Genomic DNA, 19,716 nt, shown 5'->3' on the forward strand with positions numbered 1-19,716 from the left:
AGGTTTAGAATAGGGAAGTGAATATAAGGAAGCTTTCTTGAGTGAGAAATACTATAAACTTTGAACATGAACTTGGTAGGAAAATTTTGGTGTTGATGTGGCTTGTTTAAACTGGAACTTTGCTTTCCATATCAATTTTGTCCCAGGGCAGGAGGAAGTGTTTCTGACAAAACATGTCTGTGGTTGTTTTTGTCACTATCTTTTTTTTTTCCCCTATTTAAACTTCTGTTTCCTCCTTGTCCCACTTAGTTCGCAATTAGACCTGAAGTTTTAATGAGAGGGATAGTTGACGGGGTATTTTGTTTGACAGCTCGGATCCGTTTATGGAAATAGCTTGTTGTACAAATAGGAAATGTACGAGAATAAGTTCTGTTTTGGGGAACTGGGCCATAGTAATTAATAAGGTGAGTTCATGGAGGCTCTGAATTAAACTCATTCACCATATGTGCTAATTAAGCTGCATCACCTTGTTGGTAAATCAGAATTGTCCATTTGCGAAAATTCCCTTGTTCCAAGCTGTTTGTGTTTTTTTAATTTATTGTTTTAAAATGCTAGTTTCATGTTGTATAAAGGAATGTTCAAATGTAGATCAAAGAAAAGACGAGGAGAAAATTGACATGCTCAAGATAACAAACAGATGGTATCATGGCGATCTTGGAGGTTACAGATGTTACTTGTTGGTATTCCTGTTGCCTAGTTGCACCAGAAGATGAAAACCTCCTTTTGGATCCAGTTTTATATTTGTAACCCACAATGAGGTCTTTGTTAGATTTCAGCACATCAGAATAGAGCCTCTTTTCAGACTTGCAGCAAGCAACTTCAGAGTTGTACAGCTTTGCAGCTTATCAAGTAGCTCAGTGCTAGTCCCTCATGCTGATTTCGGGTGGTTGTCATGTTGGTCCTTGCATGTGGCAGCACTTGCAGAACTGTGAACTATGCCTCGTGAACTCTGTGTGCTTCAGGTGTTATAAAATTAGTCAGACCTGCCAACCTTTCACTTGGGAAGCTGTGTAATTACAAAGGGCAGAGCTCCAAGCCCTCTAAGTTCGTTGAAGATAGTGCCTCCAAGATATCTGAATTAACTTAGTGTAATTTTCTTACACTGTTTCCATGATTTTAGTGAGGTTAGATTTCAGCTTTCACAGAAACTACATCTTGGCTCCAAGCAAAAAGTCAAAAGAAAATGCTATTGCTAGAAATTTGAAATGAGTTAATGCTGGGAACTTGCGAGTAACCAGTCAACTGTAGAGAGAACAGAATCTGTAGCACAGCTGATGGGTCTGTACCTGAAATGTAAACTTTGCTGTACTTTCCACAGATGCTAATTAACCCATAACTTTGCAGCGTCTTCTATTTTGTCCCTGTTACTTTATGGCATAATTAAGGTTCTCTCCGCAACAAGTCAGAAGTCGATGGGCCTGTCATGAATAAAGCTGCAGCTACGCTGTGCATTCTAAGTTGCACAAAGTGTGGAAACTAAACCACACAAAAAAACACTTCGAATTCTCCATGGAGAATTCGTGAAAATGAATTCAAATATTTTGTTCAAACTTGTTAACATTTATATTTGTATTACCATGCTCATGTATAACAACTTCATAACTTGTGCCATGTAACCAAGTGATGTGCTGATTATGGGAGGTTTATTTTTGGATTGGAACCACAAAGACAAAATACAGTACAAGCAAGGAAGTAGAACTTAAATTCATACGAGTCATTGGCAACATGCTGCTATTTTGGTGTATCCTTAATGTTTAGTTACTCGAGTTTGCTGGAGGTTTATACAGCCAGTTCTTGTTTCCATAAATACACTGGTGACACCATCTCTTTTATTGCCTCTATATTGTTAGGCTGCTTTCTGGTGTTCAGTCCTGAAGAAAATTGCAAATTGTTCAACTAACATTTGGAAGACCCAAGCTTCCTCTGGGCTTGGCCACAAACTCCATATCATTACCACTGTTTTGCATAGAAGTTATTTTCAACCTGTGCATCCTATTCAATTCCAAGCTGAGTTTCCAACAGCCTATATGCCCCATTACAAAGACTAATTATTTTTATCCATGTGATATCGCCTGAAATCTCCCAACCTGCAGCAAATCTGCTGAAACAATTTTGTATGGTTTGTTGTCACCTCTTGCAAAGATTTTTTTGTTTTAAATATTGATTGTGGAATAGCATTGTGGAAAATGGACTTGTTTTGAGTTTTGTGGACTTACCTGGTAGTTTCTTCAAAGGCAGTCAACGTTGTAAATTTATTTTAACAATTCCACTAAGAAAGCACTGGAATGTTGATAACTGCTCACTTTACTGGGACTACTCAACCTGTAACAAGTTGCCATAGTCTTTCTAGATTATAGAACTGCTCTCCATTAGAGAGAATGGTGGAGGTTTAACCAGAGAGTCAGCACATCTCGGGTGACAGGAGAGGTTGGGAAGGAGGATCCTTCATCATAACTTCAGCCCATGTGGGAATTGAACCCACACTATTGGCATCACTCTGCATTGCAAACCAGTCATCCAGCTGAGTCAAACCATGCCATTAAAGCATTAACAAAAGTCTTGTCCAGCATTACATTCCATGGTGTGAAAGAAGATTTGAATTGGACGCAACAAATTCCTGAATAAGATTCTTCCTTATATCATTTGAATTTCTGGAAAACATGACAAAAAAATGTGGCGAGGGTGTGAAATGATTAAAGTAATTCCTGTGTTGACAGTGTTACATACATTTTTCTTTTCCTCCCTCTGTTTGTTTGAATATACTCTGCTGACATGCTTATTGAGAAATACCCCTCCCACTGGGTGCAGAGTGAGATCCCACGCATGTAATGTGGCAGAATGTTTCCATTCAGTGGGTAAGTGTTTGGTATCAATGTGACTTCAACAACTGCTGCTACCTATTGTCAAGCTGTATGCTTTATTTAAGAAGCCAGTTGTTCCTCCTTTTGGTAGTGATATTGCCTTGTACAATATAATTGGCATACCAGTACTGTAGAACTTAAAATTTTATCTTTGTATTTCTGTTCTGCCAAGCAGTTATCTTCAAACCCTTAAATAAGTCACTTGACATTCTTTTCATGCATGCCTTTGCTGGAGCTTGTGTATGGAATGGTATAAAGGTATATATGCCAGTGAAGCTTTATCACAAGAGGTAGCCTCTATTTATTTTGCACTTGTCAAAATGGAACAAAATTATCTAAAGTAGGCCACCTTTTTGAAGCCACAGCCTAGGTTAGTTGGGAACTGTTAAAACAACTGCCCAAATTGTTGCAGAATTTTGTAAGAGGAATTTATTGGATTGTATTTTTAATGCACAAATCACTTGTTTCTTTTTTTAAAAACTGTGATATTGAATTATCATATTCTGGTCATAGTGGGCTGTTGCTACCTGTACTGTCTGGAGCTCAAAGGTGTGGATTATAGTTTACTTTAAAAATTACAGTTTGACTTTTTGGCTCAAACAGGGACACTTTGTTGCTGAAAGATCTTGGATGACCTAATGTGCAGAGCAATTTTGCAGGGTTTTATTTTGGCTGACATGATTTTCTGATATCTTAAACCTCAAACAGGAAATAGTAGTGCAAAATTGAATTGCACCCTTGGACTCCCTTTGCCATGTTTTAAATTTCGGACATTACATTGTGTAAATTGAATGCAGTTTTGACACTGGGAATTTAGTGATGGAGATGAAAAGTTTTTTATTTTAAATTTTTCAGGAAAAGTGATCTGAAATCACGGCCCCCTACCTTTTTTTTTAAAACAGTTAAATCAAACTCTGCATTTTGCTTCTGGTTTCTTGTAGGTTATTGATTTGAACAGTAATTATTTCAGTTTGAAAACTATTGTTATCTCTCTCCTGATTTCCCCCATGTGAAATGAAGAATTTTCCACTTACAGCAGTGCTAATTCTGCAGTGAATCAGCTGCTGTGCTTCAGAGCAAACTATGTAACGTAGCTTTATGTGTAGGGTTTCTATTAATCCTTCACTAGTGGCTCAGTAAATACATTCAAATTCTGCCTTTGCTAAGGGGACAGTTAGCTTTGCAGATTATCACTCAAAGATGGATAGTTTTACCCCTTGCTCAAAAAGGTGAGTGTCTGGTAGTTTTTTTCCTCTTACAGATGGTAGTACCAGAGCAATCGATGCTGGGACGTTCATGTTGGATATTCCTGTTTTGAAGTGAAGGACAAATTCCAAATATCTTGTTTTGACGCTGGTTGTTCCTGAATGTATTGCATAGCTAAAGTCTGTACATGTACTTGGCTAAAGATATTGTTACAAATGTGGGGTGGTATAAGATGACTTAAGATAAACGTGAATAATGAAGCAAGTCATGTGATCTGAGTTCTGCCTGATAACAAGCCTGTGTGTGCTGATTACCTTGGAAGTACAGGCTGGGCCCATGTAGAGTGCAGGTACCACGTTTAACTCTTGACGATAAAGGCTAAAGCAGTTACTTTTGTTGCAAACTGTCTCAAGAGCATTTGAGAACTGTTTCATCCTGCTGTAGGTGGAAGGAGAAATCATTTGTGGTGAGTCATACTGCTTGAGGTTATTTTGGGATTTATCAGAAGATTGAGGGAAACTGTTTTGGAAAATAATGGGCAGTACAACTCCTAACGAAAACTGGCAATAACTTTGGCCAGTTTGCTCAAAATAACTTCAATTCTATGATAGTACTATAGAGTAAATATAGTATGCAGTTATGCGTCATAGTAAAATGTTGATGAGGGCTCTGTGCTCTGAAATTTAGAGTATTCATTACCAAGTAAGTGATATTTGATGAAATATTGCTTTTAGTATGTTACAGTAAGACTTAACTTGGATATCTTGTGCAATTCCATGATATTGGTCACTGCAAATTCAAATAGCTTTTAAAACGTTATTGGTCTCTACAGGGTTGGTAATAACTGATATTTTGAAACATGCCTTCGCTGCTGAAAATAACAGATACTGTGGTACAATACTGTGTCTCTGGGTAGCAGGGTAGGTCAGATTTTTATCCCACGATTCATGGAAACTCTTTTCCCAAACCTTTTTACATCAGGGCTGCATTTCAATTTTTCTCTTGCGTTGGGGCAGGTGAGAAAATGTAAGAAAGACCACAACAGTAAACGTGAATTTCAGAAAGAAATTCTAAAGCAATAAACTGGTCATTTTAAATGAATAATTATTTTCAAAAAACCTTTTAAAAAGTGCCAGGCAGCATGGCGAACTAATAAAATTGTTATAGGTTGAACAGCAAAGCTTCAAGGAGAAGGGAAAATGGGGAGAAAATTCAGAAGTCTAAAGTGCAAAGAGACTTGGGAGTTCTAGTCCAGGATTCTCTCAAGATAAACTTGCAGGTTGAGTCAGTAGTCAGGAAGGCAAATGCAACTTTGGCATTTATTTTGAGAGAACTTGAATATAAAAGCAGGGATACACTTCTGAGGCTCTATATAAGGCTGCATTTGGAGTGTTGTGTGCAGTTTTGGGCCCCATATCTCTGGAAAGATGTACTGGCCCTAGAGTAGGTTTAGAGGAAGTTCACAAGAATGGTCCCAGGAATGAAAAACTTGACCTATGAGGAACGTTTGAGGACTCTGGGACTATACTCAATGGAGTTTAGAAGGATGAGAGGGATCTAATTGAAACTTGCAGAATATCAAATGGCCTGGACAGAGTGAATGTTGGGAAGATGTTTCCATTGGTAGGAGAGATTAGGACCAGAGGGCACAGCCTTAAAGGGCAGACCTTCTAGATCGGAGGTAAGGAGAAACTTTTTCAGCCAGACTGGTGAATCTATGGAACTCATTTCCACAGAAGGCTGTGGAGGCCAGGTCATTCCGTATATTTAAGACTGAGATAGATAGGCCCTTGATTGTCAAGGGGATCAAGGGTTGCCAGGAGAAAGTGGGAGAATGGGGTTGAGAAACTTATCAGCCGTGATTGAATGGCAGAGCGGACTCAACTGGCTGAATGGCCTAATTTCTGCTCCTATGACTTATGGAGAGTCTAGGCCCCAATTAGTGATTGCCAGGGAAGCAACTGGCCACTAAGAAGTTGGATTTAAGTAACGTCAACCTTGTGTTACTCTGCTAGTATCTGTTCCAAGTTGGCCTCCATGGAATTCTTTCAAAAGTAGAATTGAAAGCAGTTTGCTTCTCACCTTTTTATAATCTAACCTTTTTTTACTCCCCTGGTCCCTTGAGGCTCCTAGTACTGGTGCCCCAGGCACACTTGCCATGCTTCTAGGACTGGGGCTGTTACCCGACCTCCCACTTTGTTTGCAGACAGTGAGCTTGTTAGTGGCAAGTGCGATAGTGCAACAACATCAAGGAGCAGTTCCTTGTGGAGTCTCTTCGAGTTGCACATGTATCCTGACCAACAGCTTGCTGGACCCCTCAGGTGGTCACATTGTGGCCCACAGGCTGCCTTTTTGACCACCTTATGATAGCTGGATTGATTTCAATCTTGGGTACAGATATACTTTTCAATATGGTTTGTCAATTTGATGAGCTTGGCTCAGAATTTGGTTTCAACTAAGGTTTGAATTGATCCTTCCATTGTGTATTTTGGTTTGAATACTTTCTCAAAGATCAGTTGTTTTTCACAGATACCTTTTTTGTTTTGCAACTTTGGTAAACCGCTTTTTGCTTCTCTTACCTCACAGTTAAAAGTAACTGAAGAAGGACCAGTTAGACTTTGGTCAACACTCAATGGTACAAAAATTGTACTATTTCTTTACGCAATCAGCTACCCCACCCACACTGCCATAATTAAAGAAACAATGCATGGAAGGATGAGTAGTGCTGCTGAGTAAAAATAGTGCACTGACCTTCTCACTTTTTTTTAAGCTTGGTACCAGTGCTTTTGGGATGGAAAGTGAAATGCTATAATGTTTTTTGTTATGCTGTTCAGTTCGTAGAAACAGTAACTGGCACTTCACGTTCTCAGAAATTGAGACTCTGTAATCTGAACAGCGAGGATAATTGTTTCTACTTAACTCTCTTAGCTGAACCGAATACATTAGGGCATGTGCATTTGATAGAGAAACAAAGAATTTCTCAATTTTTACTTAAAGTACCTTTTTTAAAAAATGTAGATTGCTTCACAATATAAACTTTTAAACATATGTATCACACTTGAGTGTTTTTACTGCAGCATTAAGGGGCTGAAATTGGGAAGACGTTTGTTTATACTTCAAACATGTTGAAAGAGCAATCTTCCTGATTGGTTTTTCTTCCTCCCAAGCATTGGAGATATTGGAAAGTATAAATAATATATTTAAGTGTTCTGTATCCAAGTTGTGGATGCACAAGAGTGGCATATTCTTATGGGCACCAAAGTGCAGAGACATCATCCAATCAAATTGAGCTGACCTTTCATCACATCGCTTGTGACTCTTACAATGTACGATGTCTCCTTTTTATCATTACAATCGGTTTTTCGGTTGAAGTGCCAGTCTCTGTTTAACCCAGTGTAAGAGCTCCTAAGAAACACCTGAATATACAATAAATGTATCCTTATAAAGGCTTTAATCATACTGAATAAAACTAACCATGAATTTGTTTATCAATTTGTCAAGGGTACTTTGTGTTTAAATGCTGTGTCAGTTCAGGAAGTTGTGGTATCTTTATGTTGTGAAGGAAGCGAAGTGTAACATTTTGAAGGCTCCTATTCGTTCATCGGGCACCCAGCCAGTCAATTCTTTACAAACCTCCATGTTCTTTTATCTCCCTCCAAGCATTTTGTTTTCTCTGTACAACTATGGATCTTGTAAATCAGCTAGTTTCCTGTTGCTGTTTAATGTTGAACATTTTTAAAAAATGTCCAAAATCTCTGTTCCCAAATTGCTGTCTTTGTGTGTTTAAAGATATTTATCAGTTGGTGGAGGCATGGGTTGGGGAGAAGAAAGCATTGGATCATGAACCATTATTAATGAGTGTTGATTAGTGCAATACAAATGTAGGAACTTTTTTTAAGTAGACCAGAGCCAGACAAACATGTAGCAGGAAATGGATTTATGAGGAACCTTGTGATACAGTAGATTCTAGTACCAATTAATATACTAGTGTGTGTTAGTAACAACAAGATGGCTGCCTCATGCTATTGATGTCAAAAAACTGCACCAGAATTTGCTCTGACAGGATGTGATTGTGACTGCAAGCACAGTTGTATAAAACTGGTCTGTTGTGCCTGGTATCCCTAGTTCATCTAGTCTGTGCGCCGACAGCAACCCTGGTTCACCCAGTTTGAGGTTCACTGTTTAGAATTCTGCATACGCTTTTTCCCAAGAATTTGTGAATTCTCTCTTCCTGTTTCTTTCTATCAAGTTGATTCCTGATCTCCTTCTGTTTTGCCTGACTTCATTTGATTACACATCTTCCCAGCATAAAGGTTCTGCTTATTTTGGAACAGTGGGGACACTCTGTCCTGCCGTATTTGTTACGGTATTCTGCATAATTGATTTCAATGAGCTGATGTTCAGGAATTCGACTCCACTCTGCCAAATAATTATGTGGGTAGCACCATCTTTGTTCCTGGCAGCTGCTGATCTGTTACAGCTGTGTTTGGGTGTGCATGTGGTCCTAGCAGTGGTGTTGACAATAAACTCAACCAGTATAATCTGCTAAGGAAGGGCTGAATCTAGATTCAGTCTAGAATACCGCCATGTCTGGATAATACCTCCAGGGTATGTCTTCTCTGTTTCAAGCGAATCATCGTCATCATCTGATTTAAGGCATCAGATAGAAATGTATTTTCGTTTTGTTCCTTCCTCATCTCTTCCTATTGATACTAATAGGGCCAAATGTATTCAGCTTTGGTTATTCAACTTTTATCCTGTTACCACAGACTTTGATTTTGTATTTCTTCAATGGAGGACAGTTTAAAATGAACAATGGCTTTTCCCATTTCAGTGCCTAAATCCTTGCAGATTATGATGAATAACTTGTTAGTTACATTTATTTTTTCCTTTTTTGTTTTGTGATCATGTCTTTACTATTGGGAATAGTATTTTTTTTGCATTGGAAAGCTAATGGATGAAACCCAGGTGTCTTGTATTTAACCACCTTGCAGCTGTCATTTTAGCTGTGCATCAATTTTTTTGTCCTAAATCTCAAAGAAATATAGGTGCTTTTATTCTCGAGTAATGGTTGCATGATTGTTAGTAACTTGGAGAATAAGGTTTCGAATCCCACTGACAAGGTGAAGGATTTCAGATTTTTATTGCTTTAAAAAAAAATCACGGTAAGTAGGGCTTGGCTGTTTTTGACAGTTGTCAGAAAGTGCTTCAAATAAAATATGAAACATTAGTTCTTCCTTTTTTATTGGAAATAATTTTTTTCTTTTTTTAAATTCTTAACGTCTGGATGGGATTGCCAGTATCGGTTGAACATCAGGTAACGTCCCTTGTTTCTGAACCGGATTTACATCTGAGTTCAATTCCTAATAAGTTGAGGTTCCACTGCAGTATGGACGTAATGCTGTATTGTCAGAGTTGCCCTTTTCCTGATAAGATGTTAAACCAAGGCTTCACCACTTTGTCTTCAGTGGATTTCAGAGGCCTTTGAATTACTGAGAAGAACGAGGACGTTATCCCTTGAGATCTGGCCAGATCCCTCCATTCGAGATCACAAAAACAGCCAATCTGATCATTAAAAGGCTGAAGAATTGCCGACCTTTCTTCTGTCTTTTAAAGTCACTGACATTTCAGTATTTGCACAAATGGCTGTTGAATGAACTAACGGATCAACGTTGCATGTTCCTTGAAATCATTCCTGCCATGTTAGGTCAACTTTTTGAACAATTCTGTTTTGTTTTGCTTGAAAACTGGGCTTTTATTATTGAATCAACAGGCCAAGCAGCATCATAGGAGCAGAGAGGCTGACGTTTCGGGCCTAGACCCTTCATCAGAAAAGCCGAAACGTCAGCCTCTCTGCTCCTATGATGCTGCTTGGCCTGCTGTGTTCATCCAGCCCTGCACCTTGTTGTCTCGGATTCTCCAGCATCTGCAGTTCCTACTATCTCTGATTTTATTATTGAATCATCTGTTTTTAATTTTGCTTCCAAATTTGTGGAGAATAATTAGTGTCCTGTAAGAATTCTGCTTTTCGTTTTGAAAAAAATTTCCAATAACTGTGCTTCACTGCTGTACAGGTTATCACAAAATGTATTTGATACATCTCAATGCGAGAACCAAAACCAATTTACCTGACTTCATTGCTAGCCAACCTGAAGGCAAATCCTATCAGCTTCCTTCAGTAACAGGAAAAATACTTAATCTTTCAGTTATAACACACACTGAACTTTAAAAAGACCAGTGAAAAGAGAGGATATTTAACTTGTGCATGTTTAAACAAGTAAGACAGTTGAAAGACCAGTGGTTTCACATGTATATGATGAGTAGTAAAAGAATATATAGACAATGTAAAAAAAATTCTGAAGATCAAAAGTAAGGTCTCTCGGTAGAAAGTTCCTTTCCTCTGTGGTCAATTTGATCATTTTCAGGTACTTGGGTATTTTCTTGTATGAATTCTTTCTTTTAAGCTTCCTGGGTGTTTTGACATTTTCCTGTCACAAGCGAGAAAGAGATGCTGTTTGTAGGCTCTGGAAGTTCTCACTGTGTTACACTTGGCACTTTCTTTCAGCTGCAAAGAGATTTATCTCTTTCAAAAACAAAAATCAGTAAGTTGTCAGGCAGAATTTCCTCAACTTGAAAGGTTCTTGCTGACATTCAGTGTTGACCTCTCTTTTTTTTTATACTTCCAAAAAGCACCATTGTAATGCTCAACTTAATATGCAGCATTTGTTTTTTTTAAACAAGTTACAAAAGTTCTTACAAAAGCAAAGTACTGTGGTGAGTGCTAGAGAAACTCGGCAGACCTGGCAACGTTTTTGGAGAGAGCAATGCAGTTCATGTCATGACCCTTCAAATTCTGGGATTGTAGCCACATCAGAGAATGAGATCAGTTTTAACAACAACTTAGTTATTTAATTGATACAATTTCTGAGGTTTTTCTTAATCAGAATTTTACTAACTGTATTTAAATACTGCAGCTTGTGTATCTGAATTTCAAGCCTTCCAATATATTCATAGTAGCATACACTGTTTATCTTCTCAAGAATATTATATCACATAAGAGTGGCACTTGAACTTAAGGGCTTAATCATTTGTCTTTTTTCATGGTGTTTTACTTGGATGAGACAACTGCTACTACTTTTTTTTTAGCTTTTTTAAAAAATGCATCTCTAACACTGAACTGCAGATAATTCAAGCTGTTAAAACCCAGGTTTTCCTCGGGCCCTGGAAAGGAACTGTTAAAAACTAAAATTAGCAGTCACTTCTATTTTCACTTGGTTACTCAGTTTCACATTTATCTTGTTAATCTTTTGATCAAATGCTATTGAAAGTTTCTGAAAGATCAGTTGCTTTTGGGTATTTTTGAACCCTGTGAAGTCGAAATAATTCTGTTTAGCTATTCTACAATTAACAACATTGTGACATGTATGTCTTGTGGGATATTGACAATGTATCTACTCAGACCCAGAAGTGTGGTTCAAGTCCCACCTGCTACAGAAATGTCATAATATCTAAATCATTGTAATCAAAATATTGTCATCCAAACAAAATTGACATTTTTTTTTTCCCTTTATTCATTTACGGGATGAGGGTGTCGCTGGCTAGGCAGCATTTATTGCCCCATCCCTAATTGCCTAGAAGGTAGTTCAGTCAATGACACTTGTGTCTGGAGTCACTCGTAGACCAGACAAGGTAATGATGACAGTTTCCTTCCCTAAAGGGCATTAGTGAACCAGATGGGTTTTTTCCCAACAATCAACAATGGATTCACAGTCATCATTAGATTCTTAATTCCAGATATTTATTGAATTCAAATTCCACCATGTGCCGTGGTGGGATTTGAACCCAGGTCCCCAGAACATTATCTGGGACTCTGGGTTAACAGTCCAGTGATAATACCACCATGCCATCACCTCCCCTGAGGGATGACGGCTGATATGTGTTCATCTTGCCTTGATTTATCTGAGGCTTGCGAGGTAGGGTGAACTTGTATTGGCTTGAAATGGAAATTAATGTCTGCTTATGATTGCAGAGTTTTTACAGTTTAAACAAATCTGAGAGATTGCAATATTAAGCCATTTGGCTCAACATGCCATATTGCTGTTTATCCTCTAAATGGTTTCACAATCCTATGTAAGAGCATTAAACAACACAATTAGGAGCAAGAGTAGGTCTTTTCACCCCTTGAATCTGTTTTGCCTTTGAATTAGGTGGTTAGTGATCTCCACGCCATTTACCTACTTCCAACCCCTAAACATTATTAATCTATTTATTTAATCCCTCATGTGAAATGGACATTGCTGGCATTTGTTGCTCATCCCTAATTGACTCTCTCGATCAAAGAAAAATCATCTGTCTCATCCAGTCTTGAATATATTCACTGACCCAGGCTATATTGCTCTCTCGGGTAAAGAACTCCAAAGATTAATGAACACCTGAAAGAAGAAATTTCTCCTCCTCCCCATCTTGTAACCCCATCTTAGTCTTAAATCTATCCCCTAGTTCTGGATTCCCTAACAAAAGGAAATATCCTTTTCTGTATCTACCCTGTGAAGCCGCCTCAAAATCTTGAGTTTCTTCCACCTTCCAATGGCTAAAGGCCCAACCTGTTCATCAAAGGAATAAGTCTAGTGGATTAACTCTGAACTGGTTGTAATACAAGTAAATCCTTCCATTGCTTTCAAAAAAGGAGACTAAAACCCAACGTGCTTCTCTAAATATGATTTAACTACTCTGAACCATTATATAAAACATTTTGTACTTTGCAGTCCATTCCACTTACAATTAAAACTAATATACCAAATGCCTTTCCTGTTACTTTTTAATTGCTATTTCTTGTCTAATAAGTTTTTTGTTATTCTTAAATTAGTTTAAATTACTAACTCTCTTGGTACAATACACAACCTCATGACCTTCTCATTTTCTTTTAAAGTGTCCTTCTCTGTCCTAAATTTTAAGTGAAAATCTTCTATCTGTTGTTTAGACGATTCGGTCTGTGAAAGGAGTCGAATGCCCCCCTCCCCCCCCATAGTTTAAAGATGTGCAGGTTAGGTAGATTGGCCATGCTAAGCTGCCGCAGCGGGTCCAGGGACATACAGGCTAGTGGTGGTTTAGCTATGGTCGATGCATAGGATGGTTCTGGGTGGGATGCTTTTTGGAGGGTTGGTGCAGATTTGATCGGCCAAATAGAATCCCTACAGTGCAGACAGATTCTTTGATTTTTGAAGTGCCTTGTGAATAGACAGTATCAAAACTTTTAATGAGCAGGAAACTCATCGCACGGAACATCACAAAACTTCCAGGGCTAGAAGCACTGGATTGTCAAAAAGTTAAGAACAACCAGTATCCCCATTTAAGCCATAAAACAATGGCTTGTAAGACCAGGTACATGCCCATACCTTTCCTCACAACTGAGATTTGGAGGAAGAATGCTCATGACTTCAGCAATGTAAGACCTATTAATGTTGAGCTGCATACAGTTCTTTTGGAATGTAATAAAGCAGTTGTTTGAACATACAGATGTCTTGGTAATCTCTCCAAGGATAGACTAAACAATGTACAACAACCAGTAATTTATCTCTTGATCAGTTCCTCTTAGTTGAATGAAAACCATCTGCACAACCTGCTCATGTGCTTCATAAAGGAATGCTGAAATAACCTTGGAACAACCTAAAGGTTTATTTGAATAAAATCATATTGGATGTCATTATTAGGAGGGTTAGAACTGCTTTGCTTTGGCCTTTTATGCTAGATTAGACTTGAAGTGGCCATGAAACTATTTTCTAACAGAAGTGAAAGTGCTACCAATAATGCCAGGCTAACATGAACATGGCAAGTGTTTTCTAAAGCTTTATTTAGTCGAAAGCAGTATTTTCAGCAGCAGCAAGATGTTGCATTTAGGACTGAGTAGAAACTACCAGCTTGTACTCCCCATTTCATCTTATTCATTTTGTGTTGTGATTTCAAAAAAAAACTTAATGGAAAATTATTGTATAGTTGCAGATTGGATTTCTGTCCATCAAAGTCATGAACTTCTGTCGCCTCTTGATGACAATCCCAGAGATTTGTTTAACTTTAACTTTCTCTGCAGACTTTTTTTTTCTTTTCAATCTAGGTATTTAAGTACAGGCTGGGTGCTGTATTAAATAAAACTTCAAAAAAGGCTATGCATTAACTGTATTTTGCTGGTAATTATTACAGGCTTAGCCCTGCAAATAAGATGCTGTTTGGACTTTGTCCATACATTGTAAACGCCATCTGGGCTTTGCCTCCTAACTGCTGGGTGACGTGTCAATGTTTGTTTCTTCTTTTTATTCATGTGTAAGTTCCTAACTATGGAAGTTGGTGGTTAACATTTTGACAACATCTGAAAGGAAGGTTTGTTGGTTTTGTATGATTCTCTCTGAACTGTTCAATGTTTCTTTTTCCAAAAAAACTCATTTGAAATGCTTGAATTGTTAAGTAGCCAAACACAACAGCTATTTTACACATAGCAAAATCCCATATGTAACAATTAGATGGTGGCTTAGCTACTTTTGTTTTGGTTCAGGAGGAATATTTGTAGGTCTAAAGCCATACCAAGCTTGTATTCTCGGTCTTCAATCAGTGCTGTTGCTGAGGTGTAAATTCCATGTTTGAAATACCTCGTGTGTTTGCACGCACAATGTATGCCAGGGGTAAATACTCAATCTCTGGAATAGAATACTCCAGCTGTGAAAATGATAGATGCATTTTTTTCAGTGACAGTGAATTTGTTGCACAGACTTAATATGACTAAGCCATGACTATGCCAATGGCAAGTCTTTGTTTCCCCAAGTGTAGAAATACAGGTCTTTCCTATGGCCAGTCTCTTGAGGATGGCCTCCATATTTGTAATAGAATGTGCATCAGCATTTGTTGGCTCATGGGTTTTCTCTTTGAATGTGTGTAGAATAATATATTTGGCTTTCTAGGTTTACTACTGTGCACCAACTAGATCAGGTCATTTTAACTTGCCTGGGAGCAAAGATTAAAAAATCTTGGCAGCAGCATCTCCATTTAATATCTTGTGTGGGATAAATTTTAGTTAATAATCAGATCTGATGAGGGGCCTGTGTTACTATCAAAAAGATGTAAAATGCTAAATTATTTGCCTGGTACAAATATGATGGATAGACCTTTTTTCTTATTTTCTCTTTTGGTCGTTGTTGATTTGAGTTTATTGTATTTTATCTGGTGCTTGGCTGCGACGTAGACACCACGTCAGTATCCTATTCCAAATTTGTTTTTTCCCCTCTATTGCCTGGCCTAGTACAACAAAGTAAATACTTTGTAGGCAAGCCTCTGCTCTCTTCTGAACTAGTGTTACTTTTAACTGGCCATTATCTGGGAAATGAAGCCGAAGATTGAGCAAAAACCTGATCACCTTTGATTTTTGACCAGTTGCTTATTGTTGTAATAAATGCTTTATGCTTGTATGGCTTGAACTGTTAATTATTATAATTGATCTCAATATTAAGCTTTAGATAGGTAAATGGACAGAATATTTTAACAATTTTAAAACTGTTACAGATGAATCTAACATCTCAGCTGCTGTTAGATCAGCTGTAATAAACTGATATGAAAAACTAGCGATGAGGTCTCCATGTTTAATCTTGCTGATCATGCAAAGTCCTAATGATTGTATTTATTTGTCTTTTGTGTTAGACTGTTCAATTGGAACAATATTGTAGTAATTTTAACTTGGACAAATGATGTTTATGTTAATATGGGCTATCAATCATCTTGTTTCAAACAAAGAAAATCAGTTATTTGTGTAAAAGGGGAACTGCAGAATTGCAGCTATGGTTCAGAGGGACCTGCGTGTCATTGTAAATGAATAACGAAATGTCACCAGGCAGATACACCAACTTCATTTAAAAGGTAAACTGTACACTGGCCCTTTTTTTTTAATAGGAAGGTGAATGGAAGAAAAACATAAGGAAATCTTGATACTTGTATAGTTACATGTAGTTTGGGTCACTTTATTTGAGGAAAGACATTATTTTCATTTTGAAGGCAGTTCAGAGAAGCTTGATTTGGCAGATTCCTGGAATGAATGACGTGAGGAATGGCTGAAATAGATAGAGTACAGACCCAATCAGAGATGAGAGAAATGAGTTTCTTATCTCAAAATGTAACATTACTTTATTGGGTTTTTTAATGTAGTAGATGTTGAGAGGATATCTCACGAGTGGGGAATCTAGAATTTGAGGAGCATTTTCAAAATAAAGGTTTCTCCCTCTCATCTCTGGATTAAATGAAGTTCTTGCTTGGTTTCTAATCTTGAAATTCTCTGCTACATAAAGCATTGGTCATTGTCTATCACAGTCTTCAATGCATTCAGATTTTTGATTTGTAAGGTGTTATGCGGAGCAGGCAGGCAACTGATTAAGGCTGCGTTGGATCGTTCATGATCGTGTTGACTCGGAGTAGACTCGAGGACCCTTTTTTTAAGGGTTCAATCCTCCTCTTTCTTACGCTCTTTCAAGAGCAAAAATGCACTGATGGATTCTCAACCCTCTTAAATAAATGAACTTTTCTTCATCTCGTCTCTCATCTCACACTTTTTTGATTCGCGTACTTTCTAAAATACAGTCACCAGAATTGAGCACAATATTCCAGTGGAGGCTAATCCAGTGTTGTAAAAACATTACTTATAACTTCCTTTACCCTCAGGCATCTACTTATAAAGCTTACCATCCAAAATACCATTTTAATGAGTTTCTCGACCTTTCCTGCTACTAATGATTTGTCCACCTATGTAACCAGTCTTTCTGCCCTTCCACTCTTTTTAGAGTTGGAACATTAACTTTACATTGCCCCTTGTTCCTCCTTTATTACTTGATACTTTGCACCAAATTTCATCTCTTATGTGCTCCCCAGCCCCTGCCTGATTCTATCGTGAAGCATATTGTTTTTGTCCTTGCAATAGTTGAAATGAGGTTTTTGAATAAGGATGATGTACAAGTTTGGGAACCTTGAGGGAAGGTTGCAAGTAACTTAGTTTCCTTCACCAGAAATCTGGGAAGCTAGGAAGATTTTGCACTGAGATCTTGTTATACATGGATGTGTTGGTAGGTCATAATAAGGAGTCGGTAAATTTTAGTCTCTGCTGAATGTGTGGCTAAATACTGAATTGGTGGATGGCATTTCTAATTTGTTTTCTTGTAATTCCACTTTGTTTTATTTTTAGAGCTCGAGGTTCTGATTTTTGGGGACTTCCCAGCTAAGAATACTTGGACTTGCTCTGATAAATGGGAATCTATCAGTTAACAGCATGGCCCAAATATCCAGTCGAAATGGATTCAAACAGTCAGCACCTGCAACAGTGGGTTACTCTGGGAAACGAGCTGTTGGCAAAGAGGAAGCCCTGCAAATGGAGGCTGAAGCCTTGGCTAGGTTGCAGAAGGAGAGAAGCCAAAGTTTAAAGGAGGATCATCCGGTGAGGTCTGCCAGCAATGCATGTCAGAAATATCCAAATACCGTCCAGGAATATGATCTTATTCACTTCCCTGAGGCAGAAAGCTCCAAGAAACAAGCTGCTGATGCCCTGTCTGACCTAGATATAGAGAATCTAACTTCAGCCGAACTGGAAAAACTGTTGTTGGACAAAAACTTTGGTCCTAAAAAAATAACTCGACCTCATACATTACCAAGTACCCCTCTTGTAAGTCCATCGTTCTCAAGCCCATTTTACAATCAGGCACTGTTTTCTGGGGGACAGTGGACAGGTGGAATACAGGGGCCTGTGGTCCAAACAAGTGCTTATCGTGCAAGACCAGTGACATACCCTAAACAGCCTGATCCATTTCAAAACGGTTTTGGACCTGTTCCTGGACGGTCTTCATACCGACCTTCAGAGCCTATTTATATTGGCCTTCATGCACATCAGTACATGCCTTTCCCACTCCAGACTACTACACCTGTACGCCCTGCAGGAGTTATTCCACCTTATTCAGCAGTACCACCTGAACTGGCAAAGCTATATGATAAAATAGCCAGCACATCAGAATACTTGAAAAATAGCAAGTCGAGCAATGATTTGGAATCGTCCAGTACTATGGTTCCTAAGTTACCAGTTTGTGAAAACTCAAACGATGTTAGCAAGTTTGACTGGCTAGATCTTGACCCACTCAAAGCGAGGATCGAAAACCTGGAGTTGTCGTACAGCGCAACGGATATTGAGGTGAAAGTAGACGCAGGCACTGTTGCTGGGGATCCTTGGGAGCAAGTGCTACAAAAACAAAGTCCATCAGAAAGCAGCCCACCTGACATTAAGAGCAAGGTGGCATCATTCAAGCAGCCAAGTGGGAAATCTCCATCTGGAGTTTCAGTGACACGAAGTTTATCTCTTAACCTACGATCCACAAGTTCACAGCTTTCTGACAGGGGACGGAACAACAAATCTTTGCAGGTACGAGATTGAAACACATTGTATCTTGCATGATGCTTCAGTTTTCTATCTCTTAACTGATAAGCAAATGTGACTATTTTCTGAACTTTCGGGCTATGATAGTTTGTCAAGTGTTGTAAGGCATATTACTGTTTAAACACTAATTGTGGTATAACTTGGTAGTTATACCTTTTTCATAACATTGCAAGAACATGAATGGGAGCAGAAATTGGCTCTTCAAGCCTAAGCAGGCATCCTAAGAGATTAAGATGTTGAGTTTGAAAGATCTTTGAAATGGTTTTCATAATGGCACTTTGAGGTCTGCTCAAGGTGAGTACTTAGTGAGTTAGAATAGGGACATAAGAAACTACTGGGTGTGTGGGGGTTCTGAATTGTCATGTGGGTATAAAAAGTGGTTTGGGACTGAGAACCTAAGATTTTACAACATAACTGGGATGCCAAGTGGTCTTTAAACTAGACCCTCACTGTACCCAACTATGCTCCACTTCTGGAGGCGCAGGGCCTAATTTTCCTACATCCATACCCTGTAAGAGATTGACTGACTGACTGACTGACTGATCTAGCTTAACTACACCTTTCCATGCTATTCCTACATCCTTAATTATTTTTCTTACTACTGTAAACATTCTCATCCTTCAAAGTTCTGAATGCAGAAATTTTCTGTTCCTCATGTAAATGGCTGATCCCTTTATTCTAACATTGTGACCCAGTTTTCTGGACATTCCAATCAGGCAAAACCTTTCTCTCAAGATTCTTAAGGAGATTGACACCAATGTTTCAATTAGATCGCACCTTTATTTTTCGAAACTCCAGGACTTTGTCTAATTGTTTGATATCATTGAATGATCCCCTTTCCTGAGATCTAACCTGGTGATCTTTTTTTTCCGCTCCTTATGAATGCAGGTATGTCCTTCCTTGGGTATGTACACCAAAAATGTAGCTGTTACTACGTGGAACTATTGTGCCTTTTTATATACACCAATCAGTTGTTGTGTTGCTTCTTTATGAACAGCCCGTACTTCTGCCGCTGAGGCATGTGGCTTGAGTTAGGAAATTTCCAAGGTATGGGTGCAAGATAACAACGACTGTACTTTTTAGAAGCTGAATTTAATTGACCACAAAGATAGCAAAGGGCTAGTTAAAAGACTACCTTTCATTCCAGTTGTGTCGTAAAATCTTAGGTTCTCTAGCTGTCAGCTCTCACTCCCACCTCCCTCC

At 38.4% G+C, this 19,716-nt stretch overlaps 1 protein-coding gene across 1 annotated transcript; it reads left to right on the forward strand.

The window, feature by feature from the left end:
- Positions 1–383: 383 nt before the first annotated feature.
- Positions 384–19,216, forward strand: LOC125481375 (phosphatidylinositol 4-phosphate 3-kinase C2 domain-containing subunit alpha-like). The gene is made up of 2 exons (XM_048592839.1): positions 384–404; positions 17,278–19,216. Exon 2 carries the CDS (start codon positions 17,362–17,364, stop codon positions 18,508–18,510), a length of 1,149 nt encoding a protein of 382 aa, XP_048448796.1. The 5' UTR covers positions 384–404; positions 17,278–17,361; the 3' UTR covers positions 18,511–19,216.
- The last annotated feature ends 500 nt before the right edge of the window (positions 19,217–19,716 follow it).

Source organism: Rhincodon typus, unplaced genomic scaffold, assembly GCF_021869965.1.
Source record: "Rhincodon typus isolate 14 unplaced genomic scaffold, sRhiTyp1.1 hic_rhity00001904, whole genome shotgun sequence".
NCBI classification, from domain to species: Eukaryota; Metazoa; Chordata; class Chondrichthyes; order Orectolobiformes; family Rhincodontidae; genus Rhincodon; species Rhincodon typus.

What these genes read in the sequence shown, in the direction of transcription:
- LOC125481375 (XM_048592839.1), top strand. Translation starts at nt 17,362, where the DNA reads ATGGCCCAAATATCCAGTCGAAATGGATTCAAACAGTCAGCACCTGCA.